We start from the raw sequence: 20,704 nt of genomic DNA, 5'->3' as shown, positions 1-20,704 counted from the left end.
GGATTTTGGCAGGTTCCCTTCCTGGCGTTTCCGGATGCCTCTTAAAGCTGGAAAAGGACCTTCTGAAGACGATGCGTTTGGGGGTCTCAAAGGTGGGGGGCGACTATAGACGCTGCTAGAATGCAAAGGCTGAACAGGCCGCCATACCACGTCAGCAATTCCCTCCACTACCAAAGATCTGTATTCCCAACTGTTACTACTTACGAATAAGCCCCACTCACCAATTGCCATGGAAGACAATAAAGTTTATTTTCTAGCTGCACCGGAGATACAGGATACAGGATCTTAGAATTCTAAGAGTGGATTAAAAATATTCCTATCTCTTCAGATATTTCTTTTCTGTCTGTGTTCCTTAGTCTTGAAAACAAGAATATTTGTAGACTTGTAGAACAAAAGATCTTTGATTGCTCAAGGTCAACGTTCCCAAATTCACCTTTAAAACGTCCAGCATTGTAAAGTTATGAATACAAGACAGTGAGCAAGATGCATTTTGGACGCTAGAGGGCGCTAGTATCTCTTCAGGTGGAAAAAGAATAAAGTACATGGATTATTTTAATATTCTGTTTGAATGGATTAACCGGATACTAGTGGCCACTTCCATTTATTTTTATGAAATGATTAGAAGGTGTGTTTATTTATACTTTAACCTCTAATCTCATATCCTAAATCACATGAGATTGTAAATGTTACTTCCTACCGCATCAGGATCATATTGGTTATTCTTTTGTTTATTACTAGAAATAAGTATTCATATCCATTATTGTTCTAGAAAGCATTCTAGAATAAATTCAGGAAACATAGAATATAACACAATAAGAAGTATTGATTATATGTGATGGAAAAGGTAAAAAGAATGCATAGGATATCAGAGCGAAGGTGAATTTAAACATAAACATCTTCCATCAAGTTCTAAATATTTGCTAGGCATGGGCTGAGCGTCAGTCTCTAAGACACTGAGATAGGAAATATGACACTTATGAACATGTCACCATCTGAAAGCATGTTTCCAAGGGCTACAGTGCATGAACTGATATATCACTGAAGGAGAATATTTGTAGATGCCTAGAATGGACTTCCAGTAAAGTATTACAAAATAACTAGATTCAGTGGTGCATATTTGTATTCCCTAACTCAGGAAACAGAAACAGGATTGCCACAAGGTCCAGGAAAGTCTTGTCTACCTAATGAGGTCCAAGTCAGTTAGACCCCGTTTCAAAATCAAGAACAAACAATACCGTATCCACAAATAAATATATGGGTAAAACCATATGTTTTCTCATGCTGAAGCTCTTACAGAATCAGAAAATAATAAGCTTATAGGCAAAAATGACTGGAAGAAAATTACAAAACATTTTTAACGATAATTATTTGTGTGTAATTTGTGAGTGTGGGAATGTCCATGCCACGACAGGAATGTGGAAGTCAGAGGACAATGTTTTTGAAAGCTGTAGGTTCTGGAGATGGAACAGTTCAAAAGGCTCACAGGACAAGTGCTCTGACCCTACTGCCTTGCTCTGACATCACAAAACAGGACCTCCCCATTATCAGTAACAATTAGATTTAACAACTGATGTTTGGCTGAAATTACATTACCGCTCAAAATGTGAATATGAAGTTCACTGCTTATATTCACTTAGCTCACTGCATTTCCATTAGCGTGACTTGCTATCATTTATTTTCATTTACTCAATAAAAAAAACTAAATATTTAAATAGTGTCTGGTGCAAAAACACTGCTGTAAACATTAATAGAAACCTGGGTCAACAATGTCTCTTAGCACCTGTTTGGCTATGAGACACTCATCCAGATGATGGGATTCCCATACAATTCCAAGGCTACTGTATTTTCATTTTGGTCATCTGAAAACAAACAAACAAAAACAAGGTAATGGGCTGGCAAGATGCTTCAGAAGGCCTTTCCTTCCAAAGTAGATATTCATACATACATATGCAAAATAAGCAAGTGCAAATAAACAAAATGAAGGGAAGTAAGGTTTGGTTAAGCGGTGTGTCGCTCGTGGCTGGCCTCTGCCCACGGTGGCCATGCCGATGGAGGAGAGTGGTGGATGTATTGGTGACGGAAGAGTCATGAGCCATAGTTACCTTTCTAGAGCTTTATTGGGAGAGAGAGAGAGAGAGAGAGAGAGAGAGGGAGGGAGGGAGGGAGGGAGGGAGGGAGGGAGGGAGGGAGGAGAGAGAGAGAGAGAGAGAGAGAGAGAGAGAGAGAGAGAGAGAGAGAGAGAGACACCACGCGGAGGGGGGAATACGGAAGGAGAGAGTGTGAAAAAGGAGAGACCGACCACACAGAGGGCACGCCAGCTTTTTAGGCTGGGACGCCGTTGCAGGCTGGTGATGTAATTAAGGACATAATCCTTACATCCCAGACTTGCACTTATTATAAAAGAAAGCTGGTAGATGGGAATAGGGGTGTTGTTCCTCTCAAAAACTGCTTCCAGCTGACTTTTGGATGTCGGTTGGCTCTTGGGGGAATGGAGAAGGGGAGTCTTCCGAGGTAGACAGACGTTGTGGAATGCTGTCTGTCATCTGTTTGCTCTGGAGACATGTATCCCTCTTGGCTGTGGCTGGGAACCTTCTGTCTGACAAGATGCTGGTGACACAGAAAAAAGCTTAAAGAGAAAAGAATCATTATTATTTTATGTTGGCATTTATCTCAGGTAGATCTGGCCTGTCCAGATGGATTTTGAAACATGTTAAGTTTTATCAGAGACAGATTATTTTAAAGCACCTGTTTCCTTTACTAGTTCGGCATCCAGGAGACCAGTGATCAATTGTTAAAAGCATCTCACAGTAAAAAAGCATCTCACAGTAATAGATGTTTACATTAAAGTCTTTTTGTAGCACCCAGATGCTTTTGGGTCTGGGGGTGTAAATAACTTTAGCTGTTACAGTTTCTTACTTGATGATCTCTCGACTCTGCTTCTGTGGTGGTCCTGCACCATTAGCTGAACAGTGAGTTAGAACAGGGAACTAGGAAGAGAAAAGCTTGTGGTGCATGAGAACTTATTTATTTTTTTGGAATTAGGGACAAAGCAAAGATCAGGGCCCTGTCTATATGCATGTGAGAAACACAGGCAGTGGATCTGGAGTGAGACAATGAGCTCTTATCTTAGCTAGAAATCTTTTTCATTAAGTAACTCTGAAAGTGCAATTAAATCTGGTGAGGTGGGTAAGGCTGTCCTCTGTACCCTACGATAGAGAAAGGAGAGGTGACACCCCAAAACTCCCAGGACTGAGTCAGTGGTTTTGGTGTTCAGAAAGAAAGAAATGGATCACTTCCCTGCTGTGTTCTGGGTTCCCTGCCATGTCTGTAGCCAAGCCTAGGTCTGTTGGAGGTCTTAGCTTGATGTACCCATGCATCTTGGTGACTGGGGGCAGTCAGTTGACTGGTTGTCTTTGTAGGCGGCACTTTGAACAAGGCTGTTGATGGCCTGGCAGGGCATTCGCTAGCCTGTGGCCTTTTCCTCGCTTAAAACAGGGACCCAACGGCTTTCGGGAGTCAGCGAGTGCCAGCACTTGACAATTTTGTTTTCGGGCTTTTATCTCCTCCCTGGCACACCTTAAATGCCACAGATGACTCTTTTGCCTGTGGGGTCAGGAGCCTTGCTCTCCAGATGCTTAAGTTTTAGTCGGGGAGGTGTGGGGAACAAGAAACAGATTTTACTCCGTGTCCTGAATTTTTTTTTTTTTCCTGATGATTGGTGGCTTAAGGACAGCTTTTGGAAGATCTGCCAGGAGGCAGACTATAAACGGATCCTTTTGGAAGATTGTCTGAGGCTATAAGCTGATTTTTGGCTTAAGAGCCATCCTGACTACTGTAAACGTATTTGTATGGATCTTAGCCGCTACCAGACCTGTCTGTGTCTCTCAAGGCAGTTTGAGAATGAGTGGGTGGAGTTAAGGTGAGTTAGGAAGAGGGGCAGTAGAAGCCGCCCAATCCTGCCCATTTGAGCCCGCCCACTGCGGGTGGAAGTCAGACAGAAAAGGTTGCACGTGGCAGATGCAGAAGTGGGGAGGGAGAAGGGTTTAGAGCTTTAGCAGAAAACTTGGGGATAAAGTAATTCTTTTATTTGCCCGTTAGCTGGCAGAAGTTCCCGAGACGCTGTTATGCGCCCAGATTTATCAGTACCGCGAAGCTGTTATGCGGTCAGATTTACCGGTACCCGCCCCTTTGTTCTATGGCTTTTGCCCATTTGTTGGCAGAAGTTCCCGGGACACTGTTATGTGGCCAGATTTATGGGTACCCGCCTCTATCCGCCAATGTAGGTGGTAAATATATCCGCCCCTTTGTCCCATGGCTGTAGCCGAGAGAAAAATAAAAAATTAAAATAACAAACCAGGATCAGACTCCAATCTCGGGCATCCCCGAGAGTGAAGAAGGATCTATGAATCAGCTCAAGTCACCGATCCTCTTCGTCAAGGGATGGGAAGGGCTGCGGCTGTGCTGCAGTTGGTCCACGGTGGACCTGAGACGGCATTGACCCCCTCGTCAGGAGCGAAAATGTGCCTGCCGTTGCCAGCACAGCCCGAGGACAACCTCTGGGGTGTCTGTCGCAAAGAATGCAGCTCAGACTACAGCCGCGAGAACGACGGACTCACTGTGGGGAAGAATCATGGCGGTAGCAGTAGTGGTAGCTGTGTGGGGGTCCAGCGGAGGTGGAGGCGAGGGATGTGCATGCACAGTCTCACAGTCTCACTGGATGGGGGAGGAGGCGGCAGGCAGCTGCGGTCACAGCAGGTCCTCGGTGGTCTATCGGAGTCTGAACGGCACCTTGGGTTAAGCTGTGGTGCTCATGGCTGGCCACAGCGGTAATGCTGATGGAAGAGAGTGCTGGATGTATCAGTGAGGAAAAGAGTCACGAGCCATAGTTACCTTTCTAGAGCTTTATTGGGGGGGAGAGAGAGACAGAGAGAGAGAAAGAGAGAGAGAGAGAGGGAGAGAGAGATGTGCAGAGGGGGGAATGTAGAAGGAGAGAGTGCAGAAAGAGAACACAGAGAGGGTTTGCCCGCTTTTTAGGCTGGGACACCGTCACAGCCTGGTGACATAATTAAGGACATAATCCTTACAGTAACAGGACTTGATCACTTCTGTCTTAGGGTTTTTACATCTGTGACGAGACCACGGCAACTCTTATAAGGAAAACATTTAATTGGGGTGACTTGCTTAAAGTTTCTGGGGTTCAGTCCATTATCATCATGGCAGGGAGCTTAGCGGTGTGCTGGCTACAACTTAGCTTGCAGGGAACAGGAAACTGATTGACACACTGGGCAGTATCCCCAGCATAGGACATCTCAAAGCCTGCCCCCACCATGACACACTTCCTCCAACAAGGCCACACCCACTCCAACAAAGCCACACCTCCTAATAGTGCCACTCCATATGAGATTATGGGGGACAATGACATCCAAATGACCACAACTACTTATCCATGAAGGTTATGGGCAAGAGAACAGCAAAGGTGACTGTTGCACTTGGGGTTTGGGTGACAGAACACTTCAACAAGGAAGGGATATGGTCATGGATTGGATAGCCAAGAGAATGAGTGAAGCTCCAGGATTATTTAATGTGAAAGGCTGTGGGAGAGGAAAATGGGGATGTGCAGGAGGCAGCTAGCCACATGCCATCTGGAGCTCAGAAGAGACAGCCGGCTGGGCAGGGGATCTGAACCTGTGTTACCAGCACAGAAGACAGTGTATGAGCTCATCCAGCAGTTCAGTCAGAAGGAAAGCCTCCAAAGAACCCTGAGGCATACTTAAATCTTTAAGGGTCAGGTGGAAGATAAGAGCCTCCCACCACAAAGAGGAAGAGGAACTAAGGTAGGAGAATCTCAGAGTCTAATATGATGGTAGCCAATAGCCCAGAAAGTTTTCAAAAAAGGAGAAGTACTAAGAAAGATAAGAAAAAGATAGAGCCTGGAAATAACTTGACAACTAGGAGGACCTCATGGATACAGTTTTAGTAGGATGACTCCAAATTGATTATGTTAGGAGCCATGATGCAGGAGACTGAATTATGAACGAGAGATATTGGAAGGGAGACAAGAAAGATGATTGTGAAGAAAACACTTTTAATAAAGATCGTCTCATGTAGTCCAGGCTAACATTGAATTTGCTATGTAGCTGAGGCTGGCCTAGAACTCCTGACCTTCTTGTCTCCACACCCCAAGTGTTGGGGTACAGGTGTGACCTACTATACCTGGCTAGAACACACTTTTCGTGACTCCACACTTTTCCATCATTTGGCACACTTGCAGGTCATTTGTCCCAAGCAGAGTGGATGATTCTGTTACTTTGGAGTCATTCATGTGGGTTGTTTCTGTTTAATTTCCTTATTGTATCAATAACAGTGTAAAGCACATCTTTATCTTGCTTGTTAAAAATGCTTGTATCATTTCTTTATGCTAGATTAGTGGAACTGGAAGTATTGGATCAAGGGATATAAACATTTTTAAGGTGTTTATTAGATCCATCAAAGCATTTTGTTGGAAGCATATACCTATTTATATTTTCACATACAGTATCAAAGAGTGGTAATTTCATTATATTCTATCTAGAAGTGAGTCTTACAATAAGACAAAAACAAAAACAAACAAACAAAACCAAAAGTCCAAATAGTCTTTGCATTATCTACCAAAGGGAAGTAGAACTTCTTAGATAATTGATTGGTTATAGGTGTTATGATTTATTACGTAGGGGGTGGAGGGGGGGGGCCCTGGGGGTATCCTGAGTGTGCCGGGAAACCAGGCTAGCATGCTGGGCAGATGCAGCGACGGGCTGGTGGGCGACGCACTTTCATGTGGGCATGGTGCCAGGGCAGCGGGTGGACATTCACAACCCAGACACCACATCCACGTGGAGAGTTTATTATAATAGTGAAAGATAGGAAAAGACAGGAGAGGGAGAGAGAGAAAGAGAGAGAGGGGGTTCGAGGGTTCACACCTCGTGGGAGGGAAACGGAAGAGGAGAGAGAGAGAGAGAGAGAGAGAGAGAGAGAGAGAGAGAGAGAGAGAGAGAGAGAGAAAGGGAGAGAGAGAGGGCAGAATTTTTCCTTTTGTCAGGACACAGGGTGGCGCCAAGGGGTGGGATCAGAATATTAACATAGGCACTGGACAGGTAATGTTGGAAATGAGTCCGCTGAACTAGAAAATAAATGTGTGTCTTCAACATGTCAAGAAGGACTGTACCCCACAGGTCAGTGGCTAACATCACAGTTAACTGTGGAAATTGAAAGCCTTGTGCACAATCAGACAAGGATGGCTACTCTTGTCCCTTCTCAACACACTTAGAGTACAGCAATCAGGAAAGGCATAAGCAAGCATAAGCTGAGGGAGGGAGAAATCAAAATGTCCTGTTGGTAGGTGATATTATTTTAGATATGGAAAATCTTAAAGATGGAATCAAAAGCTTGTTAGAAGCAGTGAAATTCAGTAGCCTTGGATGCCTACAAACAACCACAAAAGTCAATAGCATTTTTATTCACCAATGATAAACTCCTCAAAAGAGATCAAGAGAACAATCTTATTTGTAATAGCTAAGTTAACATGCTAGCCGGGTGTGGTGGCACACACCTTTAGCTCAGCATTTAGAGGCAAAGGCAGGAGGATCTATCTACATGAGTTCAAGTCCAGCCTGGTCTACAAATCAAGTTCCAGGACAGCGAAGACTACACAGAGAAACCCTGTCTCAAAAAAACAAAATGAAAAAAAAATTTAAATGCTTAGATACAAATTAACTTTACAAAGGTGATACTGTAAATTATAAAACAGATTTAAAAAAACTGAAGAAATAAACAGAGACAGTGTTTGACTTCATCTAGAAGGGCATTCTCTGTGTGTGCATTGGAAAAGGTGATGCAGTAAATATATATTATGTAAAACAACCAGCAGATCCAACGCTGTCTCTTGAAAAATTCTTGCTGGGTGGTGGTGGCACACACCTTTAATCCCAATGCTCCGGAAGCAGAGTCAGGAGGATCTCTGTCAGTTCCAGGGCAACCTGGGCTACAGAGTGAGTTCCAGAACAGGCAAGGCTACACAGTGAAACTCTGTCTCAAAACAACAACAACAACAACAAACCCCCAAAACTAAAAACAAACAAACAAACAAACAAACAATAAATAAAATACAAAACCCATAAGACCTTAAATTGCCAAAGTAATCTTGAATAAAAAGAAGCTGTACACATCACACACCACTGACTTCAAAACATAGTACAAAGCTATGGTAATCAAAACAGCATGGTCTCGGCATTTAAAACAGACATGTAGACCAATGGAACAAGGAGAGTAGAAATAAATCCACTTGTGATAAACTTATTATTTGGAAAACCCTAGGGAAAGGATAGTCTGTTCTATGAATCTTATGGGAAAAACTGAATGCCCACTTGCACAAGAATGAATCCATATTTCACACTGTATTAAAAATCAACTGCATTAAATATTTGTGGTAGTTTTAAAGAAAATGGCCCCCAAAGAGAGTGGCACTATTGGAGGTGTGGCTTTGTTGAAGTAGGGATGGCCTTTTTGGAGGAAGTGTGTTACTGTGGAGGCAGGCTTTGAAGTATTTTGCTTAAGCTTGGCTCAGTGTTGCCTGCAAGACATAGGATTCTCAGCTACTACTCCATCACCACCTCCTCCTGCATGTTGCCATGCTCCCCATCATGATGATAATGGACTGAACCTCTGAAACTGCAAGTGAGCCACCCCAACTAGATGTTTTCTTTATAAGAGTTGCTGTGGTTAAGTTTTCCTCACAGCAATAAAAAACAAAACCAAAACCAAAAAAAACCAAACCAAACCAACCAACCAACCAAAAAAAACCCCTAAGACAATATCTAAATGTAAGACCTGAAAATGCAAATTCGTAGAAGAAAACCCAAGCAGAAAGCCTCATGACATTGGTCTGGGCAGTGGTTTTTATTTTTATTGTGTATAACCCAGAAATTTAGGCAAGAAAAGCAAAACAGACAAATAGGATTATATAAAAATAAAATGCTCTCAAAAGCTAGAAAAACAACCCTGAAGGGACATCTATGGAATGGTAGAGAATATTTACAAACCATACATCTGGTAAGCTGCCATTATCCAATGTGTTCAAGAAACTCATAGTGAAAAACCCTAACAAAGTTATAAACTGTAAAAAAGGTAGGAAAAAGCAAGCACTCCCGAGACATTGTGGTGGTTTGAAATAAAATGGCCCCCAAAGGCAGTGGCACTATGAGGAGGCGTGGCCTTGTTGGAGGAAGTGTGTCACTGTGGGGGTGGGCTTTGAGGTCTCCTATGCTTGGAATACTGCTCAGTGAGCCAGTCAACTTCCTGTTGCCTCTGAGTCAAGATTGTCAGACTCTCAGCTCCAGCACCACATCTGCCTGCATGCTGCCATGCTCCCCATCCTGATGATAATAAACTGAACCTCTGAAATGGTAAGCAAGCCACCTCAATTAAATGCTTTTATTTATGAGTTATCGTAGGCATCGTGTCTCTTCACAGCAATAAGAACTGTAACTAAGACAGACATATAAAAAAAGATAAAAATCGCTAGCAATCAGAAAAAAATGTAAATTAAAACCACACAGAGATGTCATAGCCTAACATCTATCTGAGCGGCTATTATCATAACAAGTTTTGACAAGGGAATGGAGAAAAGGCCATTCATGCATATTGTTGGTGAGAATAGACATTGGGGCAGCCATTATGGAAAACAATATTCAAGTTCCTCAAAAAATAGAAACGCCACATGATTCAGTGATTTCACTTTAGTGTATACATACAAAAGAAATGAGATGAGTGTGTTGGAGAGACAGGTACATGTACCCCTATTTTCATTTTAAAATGACCCATGGCAGTCAGGAGGCATAACTAACCCAAGTACTCATCACTGAAAGAATGGGTAAAGAAAAATGTGGCATATTTGCATAACATACTACTATTCATCGAGAGAGAGAGAGAGAGAGAGAGAGAGAGAGAGAGAGAGAGAGAGAGAGAGAGAGAATAGGTTGGAGTGATAGTTTAGGCCCTGAGTTGATTCCCAGAACACACATAAAGAATACAGGTGTGTAGCTGGGCGGTAGTGGCACATGCCTTTAATCTCAGCACTTGGAAGGCAGAGGCAGGTGGATCTCTGTGAGTTTGAGGCCAGCCTGGTCTACAGAGCTAGTTCCAGGACAGGTACCAAAACTACACAGAGAAACCCTGTCTCAAAAAAACCAAACCAAAACCAACCAACCAACCAACCAAACAAACAAACAAACAAACAAACAAAAAGAAACCCCCAAACACAGGTGTGGTAGTGCATGCTCACAGTCCCAGTGCTGGGACATGAAGACAGGCAGGTCCCTGGGGATTTCTAGCCAGCTATCATCATTAACTTGGGGAGCTCCAGGCCACTGGGAGACCCTGTCTCAAAAACAAAGCATATGGGAACTGAGAAACAACATCTGAGACTGAGCTGTGGCTGTGGCCTCCATGAGTACTGGCATACATGTGTGCACCCTGCCCACACGACTTTGAACATACAATAAATATAAATTAAAAAAGAAGGAAATGTCATTTGTGGCAGCATACCTAACCGGGAGGACACTATATTAAGTGAAACACATCAGAAAGAACACCCTCCCCCCCTCCCGCAAGATCTCATGTGTAGAGTTTTAAAAAGGTTAGTCTTAGAAAGAAAAAGAGAGCGGAAAGGTGGTGGCTGGGGGTGGGCAGCCGAGGTAAGAGGGAAAATACAAAATGGAAAGCAAATACTCAGAGTCATGTCAAATACACCCAGGAGTTTTCATGAGGGGCTCCTGCTGTGAGATGGTCTGTATGTCAAATAAAACACTGATTGGCCAGTGGCCAGGCAGGAAGTAGGTGGGACAAGGAGAGAGGAGAATTCTGGGAAACAGAAGGCTGAGGCAGAGAGACACTGCCAGCTGCCGCCATGACCAGCAGCATGTGAAGTCACCGGTAAGCCACCAGCCACATGGCAAGGTATAGATTTATGGAAATGGATTAATTTAAGATAAAAGAACAGTTAGCAAGAAGCCTGCCACGGCCATACAGTTTGTAAGCAAAATAAATCTCTGTGTTTACTTGGTTGGGTCTGAGCGGCTGTGGGACTGGCGGGTGACAAAGATTTGTCCTGACTGTGGGCAAGGCCGGAAAACTCTAGCAACAAATGGCGCCCAACGTGGGGCAAGAGTTTCCACCTAAAACCTGAGAAAAAAGATTCTAAAATGGAGCTAAAAACAGTTCCTAATTGTCTCTCTCAAATGAGCAGCAGCTGCCGGTTTGAGCTACTGGCGGGTTCCTAGCGTGCGAGCTCGACCTGCAGTATGGCGGGAATGAGGCCTCTACAAGTGGCACATTAAGCTGCGTGGTGGATTTAGCCTTTGCTAGTACAAAACAAAAGAAAAGAGGTTTCTGGGCTACATGCTACATTGGTAGAAACATAGACCCACTATTTCTGAGAATTAATGGCTCCCAGAGCTGGCAGAAAACGTACCACCGCCATGTTGGGAAGCTGAAGTGGGCGGAGTCAGCAGGCTTAAAAGGCTGCAGTTTAAAGCAATAGGCTCAAGGTAATATAAAAAATAAGCCATGTAAAGATGGCTACCACACAGAGAATCTGGATTATGTTCTCTTTGATATTCGTAACTGAAGAAAAACATTTGATTACAAAAGCTGTTGAGTTATGCCAAAATGTGTATTTTAAAGGTATCTTGACTTCAAAATTTGGCTATAAGGATATGTTGCTTTGGAAAAGAGGCTCTGCTTTTGTTTCTACAGAAAGCCAGAGCCTATGGATTTGTTCCGGATTAAGATACATCAGGTTTGACCAACCAAGACCACCTAAAGGTCTCTGATGACACCATGGCCCAGATAATCCAACATCCAGAACAGTTTCAAGGCAACTGGCTCAGATGATACAGCCTCATGGACTACTCCATGATCCTAAAATTTTCTTTGTGTCTCCTTAAGATACAGCGCCCCCCTCCAGCAGGAAGTAGTAAGAGAAGCTACGCCCAAATTCCCAAATATACCAAGCTGGCTTTGGAGATGTATAAAAGTTAAAACCTTCCTTTTTAAAAAAAAGAAAAGGGGAAGTGCTGTGGGATGGTCTGTATGTCAAATAAAACACTGATTGGCCAGTGGCCAGGCAGGAAGTAGGTGGGACAAGGAGAGAGGAGAATTCTGGGAAACAGAAGGCTGAGGCAGAGAGACACTACCAGCTGCCGCCATGACCAGCAGCATGTGAAGTCTCCGGTAAGCCACCAGCCATGTGGCAAGGTATAGATTTATGGAAATGGATTAATTTAAGATAAAAGAACAGTTAGCAAGAAGCCTGCCACGGCCATACAGGTTGTAAGCAAAATAAGTCTCTGTGTTTACTTGGTTGGGTCTGAGCGGCTGTGGGACTGGCGGGTGACAAAGATTTGTCCTGACTGTGGGCAAGGCCGGAAAACTCTAGCAACAGGCTCCCACTGGCCAAATCAGGGGCAACTTGATTAAACTGAACAGTGACAGGGCTGAATTAGGGCACTACTGGAAGAAAAAGAAAAGTCAATATCGATAATAATTGATATAAAGATAAGGAAAAGCTAGGAATTTTCAGTAAAGTGTAAGTAATTACAACATATAGAAGCATGTGGATATATATTCCAGCTCAGCAAAAAAAAATTTTTTTATGTCTAGTATGAGGCAAGAACCCAAACTGGTTTCTTTCCCAAAAGAGAAATCAAAATTTCCACAGAAATGAAAGTCCATGCTAATGTAGATAGGGGAGTATAAACTTCTGGGGAACATAGACTGTATTATGGTCACAGCTTTATTCTTGGTGGAGTATCTACCCAGCATATGAATTGCTGGTCCAGTTAATGACTCAGAAAATGTTAGTTTGATGAGCTGGAGAGATGGCTTGATGTTATATCTTGCTATCCTGCCAGCTGGATTATCTATGGTGTTCTCTTGGTCTATTTTATAATTTATTGTAGGTTTGTGAGATATAAGCGTCTGGTGGACTCATTTAAAAAAGTTAAAAAAAATTTTTTTTATTAAAGGAAAATGTGTGAGCATGTTCACGGGCCAAGGAAGAAGTTATTGGAAAAGATTTGGTTGATGAGACACTACAAGGCTGGACAGATTAAGCTGAGAAAGAAAAAGACATGATCTATGAAGCGGGGAGGCAGGCCCAGACAGGTGTGGTTGCAGGTAGATGTGTGGTGGAGTTGATTAGGTTAAGGGATGCACCCATGGTAGCTCATGGTATAGATGAAACTCTCAGGGGAAAACGACAGCCAGGGAGTGGCTAGGCAAAGCTGTAACGAATGTCAAACGCGGCGAGAGGGCGCTGAGGACACGAATCTGGGGCCCAGTGAAGGATAGGGACCCGGAGCTGCAGCAGCCCCTAGCTTCAGGTTTTGGTAGTACTTTCCAGCGCTGAAAAGAACAGCTGGGAAAAGCTGGGTGGGATGTGCCACAATTCTTGAGGAACAGGATCCACAGAATCCAAGTCAAAGGACACCACCCTCCAGAGTCCTTTCAAAGCTCCCCTGCTAATCCCTCACTGAAAACATGAGCAGGTTTTAGCTTGTTTTCTACTTTTAATTGCACAGCCCTTTGGGGGCAGGACAAAAATAACGGGTCATGCTCATACCAAGCTGAGCAAGTCGGGGCTTGATAACTTTATCTGCCACACAAACCCGAATTAACAAAAAACTATAGCGTCAACATGACTTGGGTCAGGCTTTGTGCCGACTGCTTTACATGCACTGTTTTTAACCTAACCTTCAAAAGAACAACAACAACACACAAACAAACAAAAACCATGGAGTGAATGCTGCCTTTAATTTAACCGGCCTTTACCCACCAGAGGTCTGAGGCCTGGAGAAATAAGCAATTTGTCCGAAGTCACAGGGTTGCTTTTAGCGGAGTCCTGAAAAAGCATCCTGAAAGCCATGCATCCATCCCGCTCTTCGCTCTGGGCTGCTGCTCAGATGAGCGCTGGTCCAAGGGAACTCGGGGGAGCGGTCCCTCATTGCGAGTGCTCACAGTGTTGAACACTTACGGTAACGGCGGTCCGGCTGACGTCGGGTGCCCCGCGCGTCACCCTGTGACCCGCACGCGTGATGCTCACGTGCACCGCCGTCCTCGCGCTTCCTTCGGGAAGGCTGAAGCAGCCTTAAGTCCACCGGGGCTGGGGAGGGCGTCTAGGACGATACTCTCCGGGTTGGATTCCTTCTGCCTGAACATCTGATCGGAAGGTCCGGAGGGCGGGGAGGAGTGGGCGGAGCCGGACCTCCGAGCAGGTTTCTGATTGGCTGGGAGGGGGGAATCGGGCGGAGCCTGGCGGCGGTGGGCGGAAGCGAGAAGCCGCAGCTACCGCGTAAAGCCCTTGGCGTCTTGGAGCAACCGCCCGCCGCCCGGGAACGCGGGCGCTGCTCCTGGCGGCGGCTTCGGGCTGAGCGGGGTGAAGCGGAGGCCGGGGTGGCGGGAGGCCGGCGGGGGCCCGGGCGGGAGGCGAAGGTAAGGGAGGCAGCGTGGCGTGGGCCGGCGGGGCCCCCGCAGTGGGAGGAAGGCCGGCGTGGGTCGCCGAGCAGGGCGGGAGGGATGGCGAGGGCCCTAGCGAGGCTCCGCGGCCGAGGCTCGCCCAGGGAGCGCGGGAGACCTGACCGGGAACCGGCTGGCTCCTGAATGCCTGCTGGCCCTGGGTGGTGGGGCAGGGTGGGAGCTGGCCGGGCCACCTCCTGCAGAGGCTTCCTTGGCACACCGGGAGTTCTCTTGCTCCTCTGTTTCCCTAGTGCCCGAACTTGTTTCGGAGGTGGACCGTCATCTTCTTTTCCTTCTGAGCCGGTGAGCTCTCAGTCTCGGGGGGTGCAGCCCCAGGCTGGGAAAAGAAAGTTCTGACCCACAGAAACCATTCCAAACTTGGCGTGTGTCCATCAGCTTGAACGCTCGTTTCTGACCTTTGAGGTTCTTTCGCTTCAACTTTGTGTTTTTTTTGAGGAAGAGACTTGGTTTCCCAGCCCCAGCAGTCGATCCCCCTTTCCCAAGGAAGGATGGAAATGAAACTTTTGATGGATGCACTTAGGAATTTAGGGTCGTCTGTCCTATTCAGGTTCTTAAGACATCCAGGGAAGGTGCAGATTCTGTACAAAGCAGGTTATTGCTGTGTCTCTCGTGTGTTATGTGATGAATGATAAAGGTCGATTCATTCGGTGCATCTTGTGTTGGTACGATATTGACAGAAGAGGTCGGCGCCTAGCAAATCACCCCGTCTTGTTTCCCATTTATTTGAATCTTTCTGCCTCTCCTGTACTTCTACTTTTCCTCTCCTCAGGAAGAGGGAGGGAGGGAAGGAGGGAGGGGCTCAGTTTTTTTTTTTTCCTCTTAGGTTCAGACTTGTGACAAAGACAAAGTTCAGGCCTTTTTTGAAAAACAATTTCCTGGGTCTTTTTTTTTCTCCTCTCTCTCCCTCTTTCTTCCTTTTCTGGAAAAGTTACGGGGATCACGCAGTGGTTTTCCTTTAGTGTTTCTGTTGTGCACGGGTCAAAAATGAACAAAAACCTTTTCTGGATGGGAGCGACCATCATTCGTATTCAGCCGTCCTGCGTTAATGGATAACGTTTGACTAGGCTGACACTTGGATTTTCACCTGAAGCTTTCGTATGAGCTGATGCATCAAGTTATCTCCCACACTTCAATAGTGGATGCGTTTACTGATTTGCTTCGCCAAGATACTGTGTAGCAAGTCTGCATATTCCATGCTCTCCTTGCAGTAAAAAAAAAAGAGGCGAGTAGTGGGTGACACTGAAGAAGTCGTTGGATAAGTAGGTTAATATTTCTAATTATGTATGCTGAAAGAGCCATGCTCTACAGCATATAAAACAGTTATTATGCTGCTAAAAATCAGAGTTGTAATTTTTTTTGGATGCTGGTGGCATGTAATTATTAAGATTAATCCTACGTGATTGTATTTATGTTTTAGAGACGGCACTTGGCCCTGTGCTTTCAGGCTAATTTTTACCTTCATATTTCCAAGGCTTAATGAAAGTCGTGGCTACAGACAACTTTTAGAAGTAATTCTGAGACTCCTTCGGCAGGTTGTTTTTGTTGGTGCTTTAGAGGAATTGGAATAGGCTGTGTTTAGAAACACGAGGGTTTTTAGTGCCATCACATCCTTCTCTCTGGTGGTCTTTAAGACAAAACCAAACCAAACCTTGAGTTTTTATTTGATCAGTCACCATCTTAACCCTTTATGGTGGAGCATCAATTATTATGATAGTTGTATTGGCTGCTCTTATGTCAGCTTGACACTAGCTAGAGTCTTCTGAAAGGAGAGAACCTCAGTTGAGAAAATGTTTCCATAAGATGGACTTTTGGGCATTTTTTAGTGATTGATGGGGAAGGGCCAGCCCATTGTGGGTGGGTGGTGCCATTCCTGGGCTGGTGGTCCTTATTTCTATAAGAAAGCAGCCTGAGCAAGCCTTGGTGCGCTCACAAGTAAACAGTTCTTCCTCATGGCCTCTGCATCAGTTCCTGCCTCCAGGTCTCTGCCCTGCTGACCACCTTTGATGGTGAACAATGGTGTGGAACTTTTCTGCCCCAAGTTACTTTGGTCATGGTGTCATCATAGCAATACTAACCCTAACTAAGACAGTACCTCGTGTCATCTCCCCAGTGGAACATGATATTGGAGGTCCTCCTTCCCTGGCCTCCCTCTTTTCCCTTCCTCTTCTTTTCCCTACTCCATTGAGATTCTCTACTCCTTTCTCCCCCATCCCTTCCAATAAGTGCTTATTGCCACAATCTCAGCCAAACTAGTGGTTTCATTTCTGCTTTAATTTACTAATCAGTAATATTAATAATCTGGGGGAAATCTTGAATGTTAAGAGGACACAGATAGAATTGGAAGTGTGAAGAGCTACAAAAATAATTTTGATCAATAGCAGACTGTTGAGAATTTTGTGGCAGGACTTGGCGTATAGTCACAGGTCTATTACTAACCGTCTGATCCACCCAAAGAAAAATGCTTTAGGTTTGGTGTACCTTAGTTGCTGCAGCTGTTAAACACAGTAATAAGGCTAACTTATGTGACTTCCAGAGTATTGAGAAAATAAAATGAACTGATAGATAGGATTTTGAAGGAGAAAACCTTTTTAGAAGTGTGTGATGTCCGTCTTTGTATGGTATAGATTACAAACTGTAGCATCCCAATGGCTAACACACCAGAGGATACTTGTCTTTAAATTTTCAGTCTAAAAGGGGGGGGGGGCTCAGTGCTTTTCTGTGACTTTCATTTGGTGATTAATCTTAACTGCTTTGGCCAATTATGGTTTTTTGGTTATTTAGAGACAAAAAATACCTTTAAGAAGGTCATTACCTTACTATCTTTGGAGTTTAGGCCTAAAGTGGGGGAGATGTGGGAATCCCAAGTTCATGTGCCTAAGAGGGCAGAACGGACAGCTTTTTGATCGAATACTTGTCACAGGCACTGCCAGAACTAATTGCTCAGATTTCGTAGAGATGTCATAAAATAAGGCTGAGTAGTTTATGTTATATAAAGTCAGTTTCCCCTATAACTTTAAAAGGCTATTATTAAGTATTGTTTTTTCCCCAACAAACCTTATATACACACATACTCACGTATGATATAAATGATGGGAAAATTTTTTGTCTGCTTACATTTATGCCTTACCTGCAAAGTTTTAATTAACTTTAATTGTAAAAATAATTAGAATGGTAATCTTTGAAATTAGGTTGGCCGTATAGCCATAGTTTTAAGTGTGGAGTCCGTTTTCATCTAGACTGCAGTGTTTTTAAGCCTGAGTTTGGATATGTGGAAATAGATTTTATTACTCTTTGGTGTTTGTTGACATGAATTTTAACACCGTTGGGCTGTGTGGATATTCGTTCTTCGGACGGCGTCTAAGGCCCTTCTCTCATGTTTTTCCCTCCTTCGTTCTAGACTCATGAAATGGCCACAGATGACAAGAGGTCCCCGACACTGGACTCTGCTACTGATTTGCCTCGCTCCCCCACTAGTCCTTCTCACCTCACTCACTTTAAACCTTTGACTCCTGACCAGGATGAGCCCCCCTTCAAGTCAGCATATAGTTCTTTTGTAAATCTTTTCCGTTTCAACAAAGGTAAGGTTTAGTTCTGCCCATCAGAAAATGCGGTTGTGATTCTCTGCACTCAGTGTTGTGCTGTGTCGTTAGAAGGAAGTGAAATATTAACAAGGTGGCAGCTTGAACCACAGGTCACTAAGGCTGCAGAAGGAAAAGGTGGCATTTCATTGTCATCTGATTAATTATTTGTGTGAATTGAATTTAAAATGGTGAAGGCTTCTTTTTGGTTTTTTGAGACAGGGTTTCTCTATGTAGCTTTGGAACCTGTCCTAGAACTCTCTCTGTAGATCAGGCTGGCCTCAAACTCACAGAGATCCACCTGCCTCTGCCTCCCAAGTGCTGGGACTAAAGGTATGCGCCACCACCACCTGGCTGAAGGAGGTCCTTTTTAAAGGGAAAACAGTTTTTCCACATTTTTTTTTCTGTTAATATGCTTCAGCTTTATAACTTTACAGAATGAAACTTATTTTGAGGAAGGTGTTAATAACAAAAAGATTTTAATTAAGGCAATACAATTAAGAAGCAGTGCATGGTTTATATGTTTAACAAATTAGAAGCTGTCAGTAGGCCTGTTGAGATTTAACACTCATTGGATTAAGTTGTAAATGATAGCAAATGAACAATTAATTTAAAAATGAGTTCTTGAATAGTATATTATTTATTTTATACCAGGAAGAATAAAAAAAAATAGCCATATATTGCCCTTAATTTGCCCCCATTTTTTTTTTTTTTTCCTGTTGCAACAAGGGTCCAGTTTTTAGCTCATGCTAGCTGAAACTCACTATGTAGCTCTGGCTAGCCTTGGTCCTGAGAGCTAGGATTACAGGCCTGAGTTATCATGCCTGATTCATTTGTCTTTGTTTAAGAGTGTTAAACAGCAGTTCTTAATCTGTGGGTTGCAACCCCTTTTTGGGTTCTAATATCAGATATCCTACATATCAGATATTTATGTTATGATTCATGATATTAGCACAATTACAGTAATGAAGTAGCAACAAAATAATTTTATGATAGGTGGTCACCACAACATGAGGAACTATATTAAGCAGTGAAGGTTGAAGACCACTGTGTTTGAAGACAATCTCCATTTTAAGGAATTTGGTGGGGTTTGATAGTTTCACTCAGTAGATTTTTTTTTTTTTTTTTTTTTTTTGAGATAGGTCTCTAGACCAGGCTGGCCTCAAACTCACAGAGATCTGCCTGCCTCTACTTCCCGAGTGCTAAGAGTAAAGGTATGTGCCACCACACCTGGTCTTCAGTAGAAATTTTAGTAGTACGACCTGAATTTTATTAACAGTTTTATTTAATGGGCTGTAAAATCTTTTAACACATTTTTAAAGATAGTGATGTTTCTATTTTAAAAAGTAAACTTTACTTTTTAGGAATAGGTTTAGATTTATGGAAAAATTGAGAAGATATTTGTATTTCTATATGCCCCTTACTGTTTCTTCTAGTATTGATACTTAACATTAGCATGGTAATTTGTTATAATTAATGAAGCGCTGTTGGTATATTTTGTTAGCTACTGCATGTATTCAGATTTCTTTAGATTCTGTGTAATAGATTCCATCCAAGATAACATTTTACATTTAGTTGTTGTAAGACAATAAATAGTCTTTATTTATTTAGGAAGGTTTAAGAAACAGCTACTAAGCTGGGCACTGTTTGAGCAATACAGAATGATCTCTCCCATAAACTTATCAAAAAGTCCAAGGTTCTGTGTGAGGCTTGTATTCTGTTTCTTTTAGTATGTTCACAAAATATCAAATGTAAAGCAGACCATATAGTTCATGTGTATGAAAGGTATGATTGGAATGTAATTGCATTCTGGTTTTTGACCTTTATTTAACAATTAAAAAGATTTATTTTTATTTTTATGTATATACTTGAGTTTTTTGTATACGTCTGAGCGCCTGAGGAGGTGAGAAGGGAGCTGTGGTTATGAGCTGCCTGACGGGAGTTGAGAACTGAACAAAGGCTTCAAGAGCAGTATGCCCTCAGCTATCTGTCACCTTCTCCTTGTTGAACTCTGAGTCTTAGCTTTTCAAGTAATACCAAATTTCCTTTGTCACAGAGAGAGGAGAAGGGGGCCAAGGAGAGCAGCAGTCTCCGAGTGCAAGTTGGTCCAGCCCTCAGATCCCTTCGAGGACACAGTCTGTGAGGTCGCCCGTCCCTTATAAAAAGCAGCTCAATGAGGAGCTTCAGCGGCGCTCTTCAGTGTTAGGTAAAGCAGCTAGCTGTCTTATCCTCTGTGTGTGTATTTTCATCATGTGTTTCTAGGTCAGATACTGACAGTTTTCCTGTTACTTGGAGTAGTCAAGTATTCTTTAGAATAACTAAAACTTACTTAGGTAATAAAAGAAGTTTGCAACCCAAAACATTCTTCATCATGTCATTAAACTTTGATTATGCAAGCACTGATGTCCTGACTGAATTTTGATTAATTGCTTGCTTGGGTTTCAGCGGAGAACACTTTGCCACATCCCCAGGAGAGCACAGGTTAGTTCCAGCTTTACAGGTGGATTCTGCACCTATTCTTGGGATGTAACGTGCATGCCACTGGCCGCAGAACACTG

General features: G+C 43.5%; 1 protein-coding gene across 5 annotated transcripts in view; it reads left to right on the top strand.

Moving 5' to 3' along the window:
- Nucleotides 1-14,393: 14,393 nt before the first annotated feature.
- Pikfyve (phosphoinositide kinase, FYVE-type zinc finger containing) overlaps nucleotides 14,394-20,704 on the top strand; it is a 92,964-nt gene continuing 86,653 nt past the window's right edge. For 4 of the 5 annotated variants that reach the window (XM_006974978.4, XM_076550233.1, XM_015993878.3 and 1 more), the window contains exons 1-4: nucleotides 14,394-14,523; nucleotides 17,966-18,146; nucleotides 20,203-20,352; nucleotides 20,592-20,627. In XM_006974978.4, the coding sequence (XP_006975040.1) occupies nucleotides 17,975-18,146; nucleotides 20,203-20,352; nucleotides 20,592-20,627 (358 nt within the window). In that variant the 5' untranslated portion in view covers nucleotides 14,394-14,523; nucleotides 17,966-17,974. The remainder of the gene's footprint in view (nucleotides 14,524-17,965; nucleotides 18,147-20,202; nucleotides 20,353-20,591; nucleotides 20,628-20,704) is intronic. The other variant, XM_006974977.4, reaches the window with a different exon arrangement.

This window comes from Peromyscus maniculatus, chromosome 13, assembly GCF_049852395.1.
Source record: "Peromyscus maniculatus bairdii isolate BWxNUB_F1_BW_parent chromosome 13, HU_Pman_BW_mat_3.1, whole genome shotgun sequence".
NCBI lineage: Eukaryota > Metazoa > Chordata > Mammalia > Rodentia > Cricetidae > Peromyscus > Peromyscus maniculatus.
Note: the sequence above shows the minus strand (reverse complement) of the source record. Positions and strands in the feature narration are given on the sequence as shown.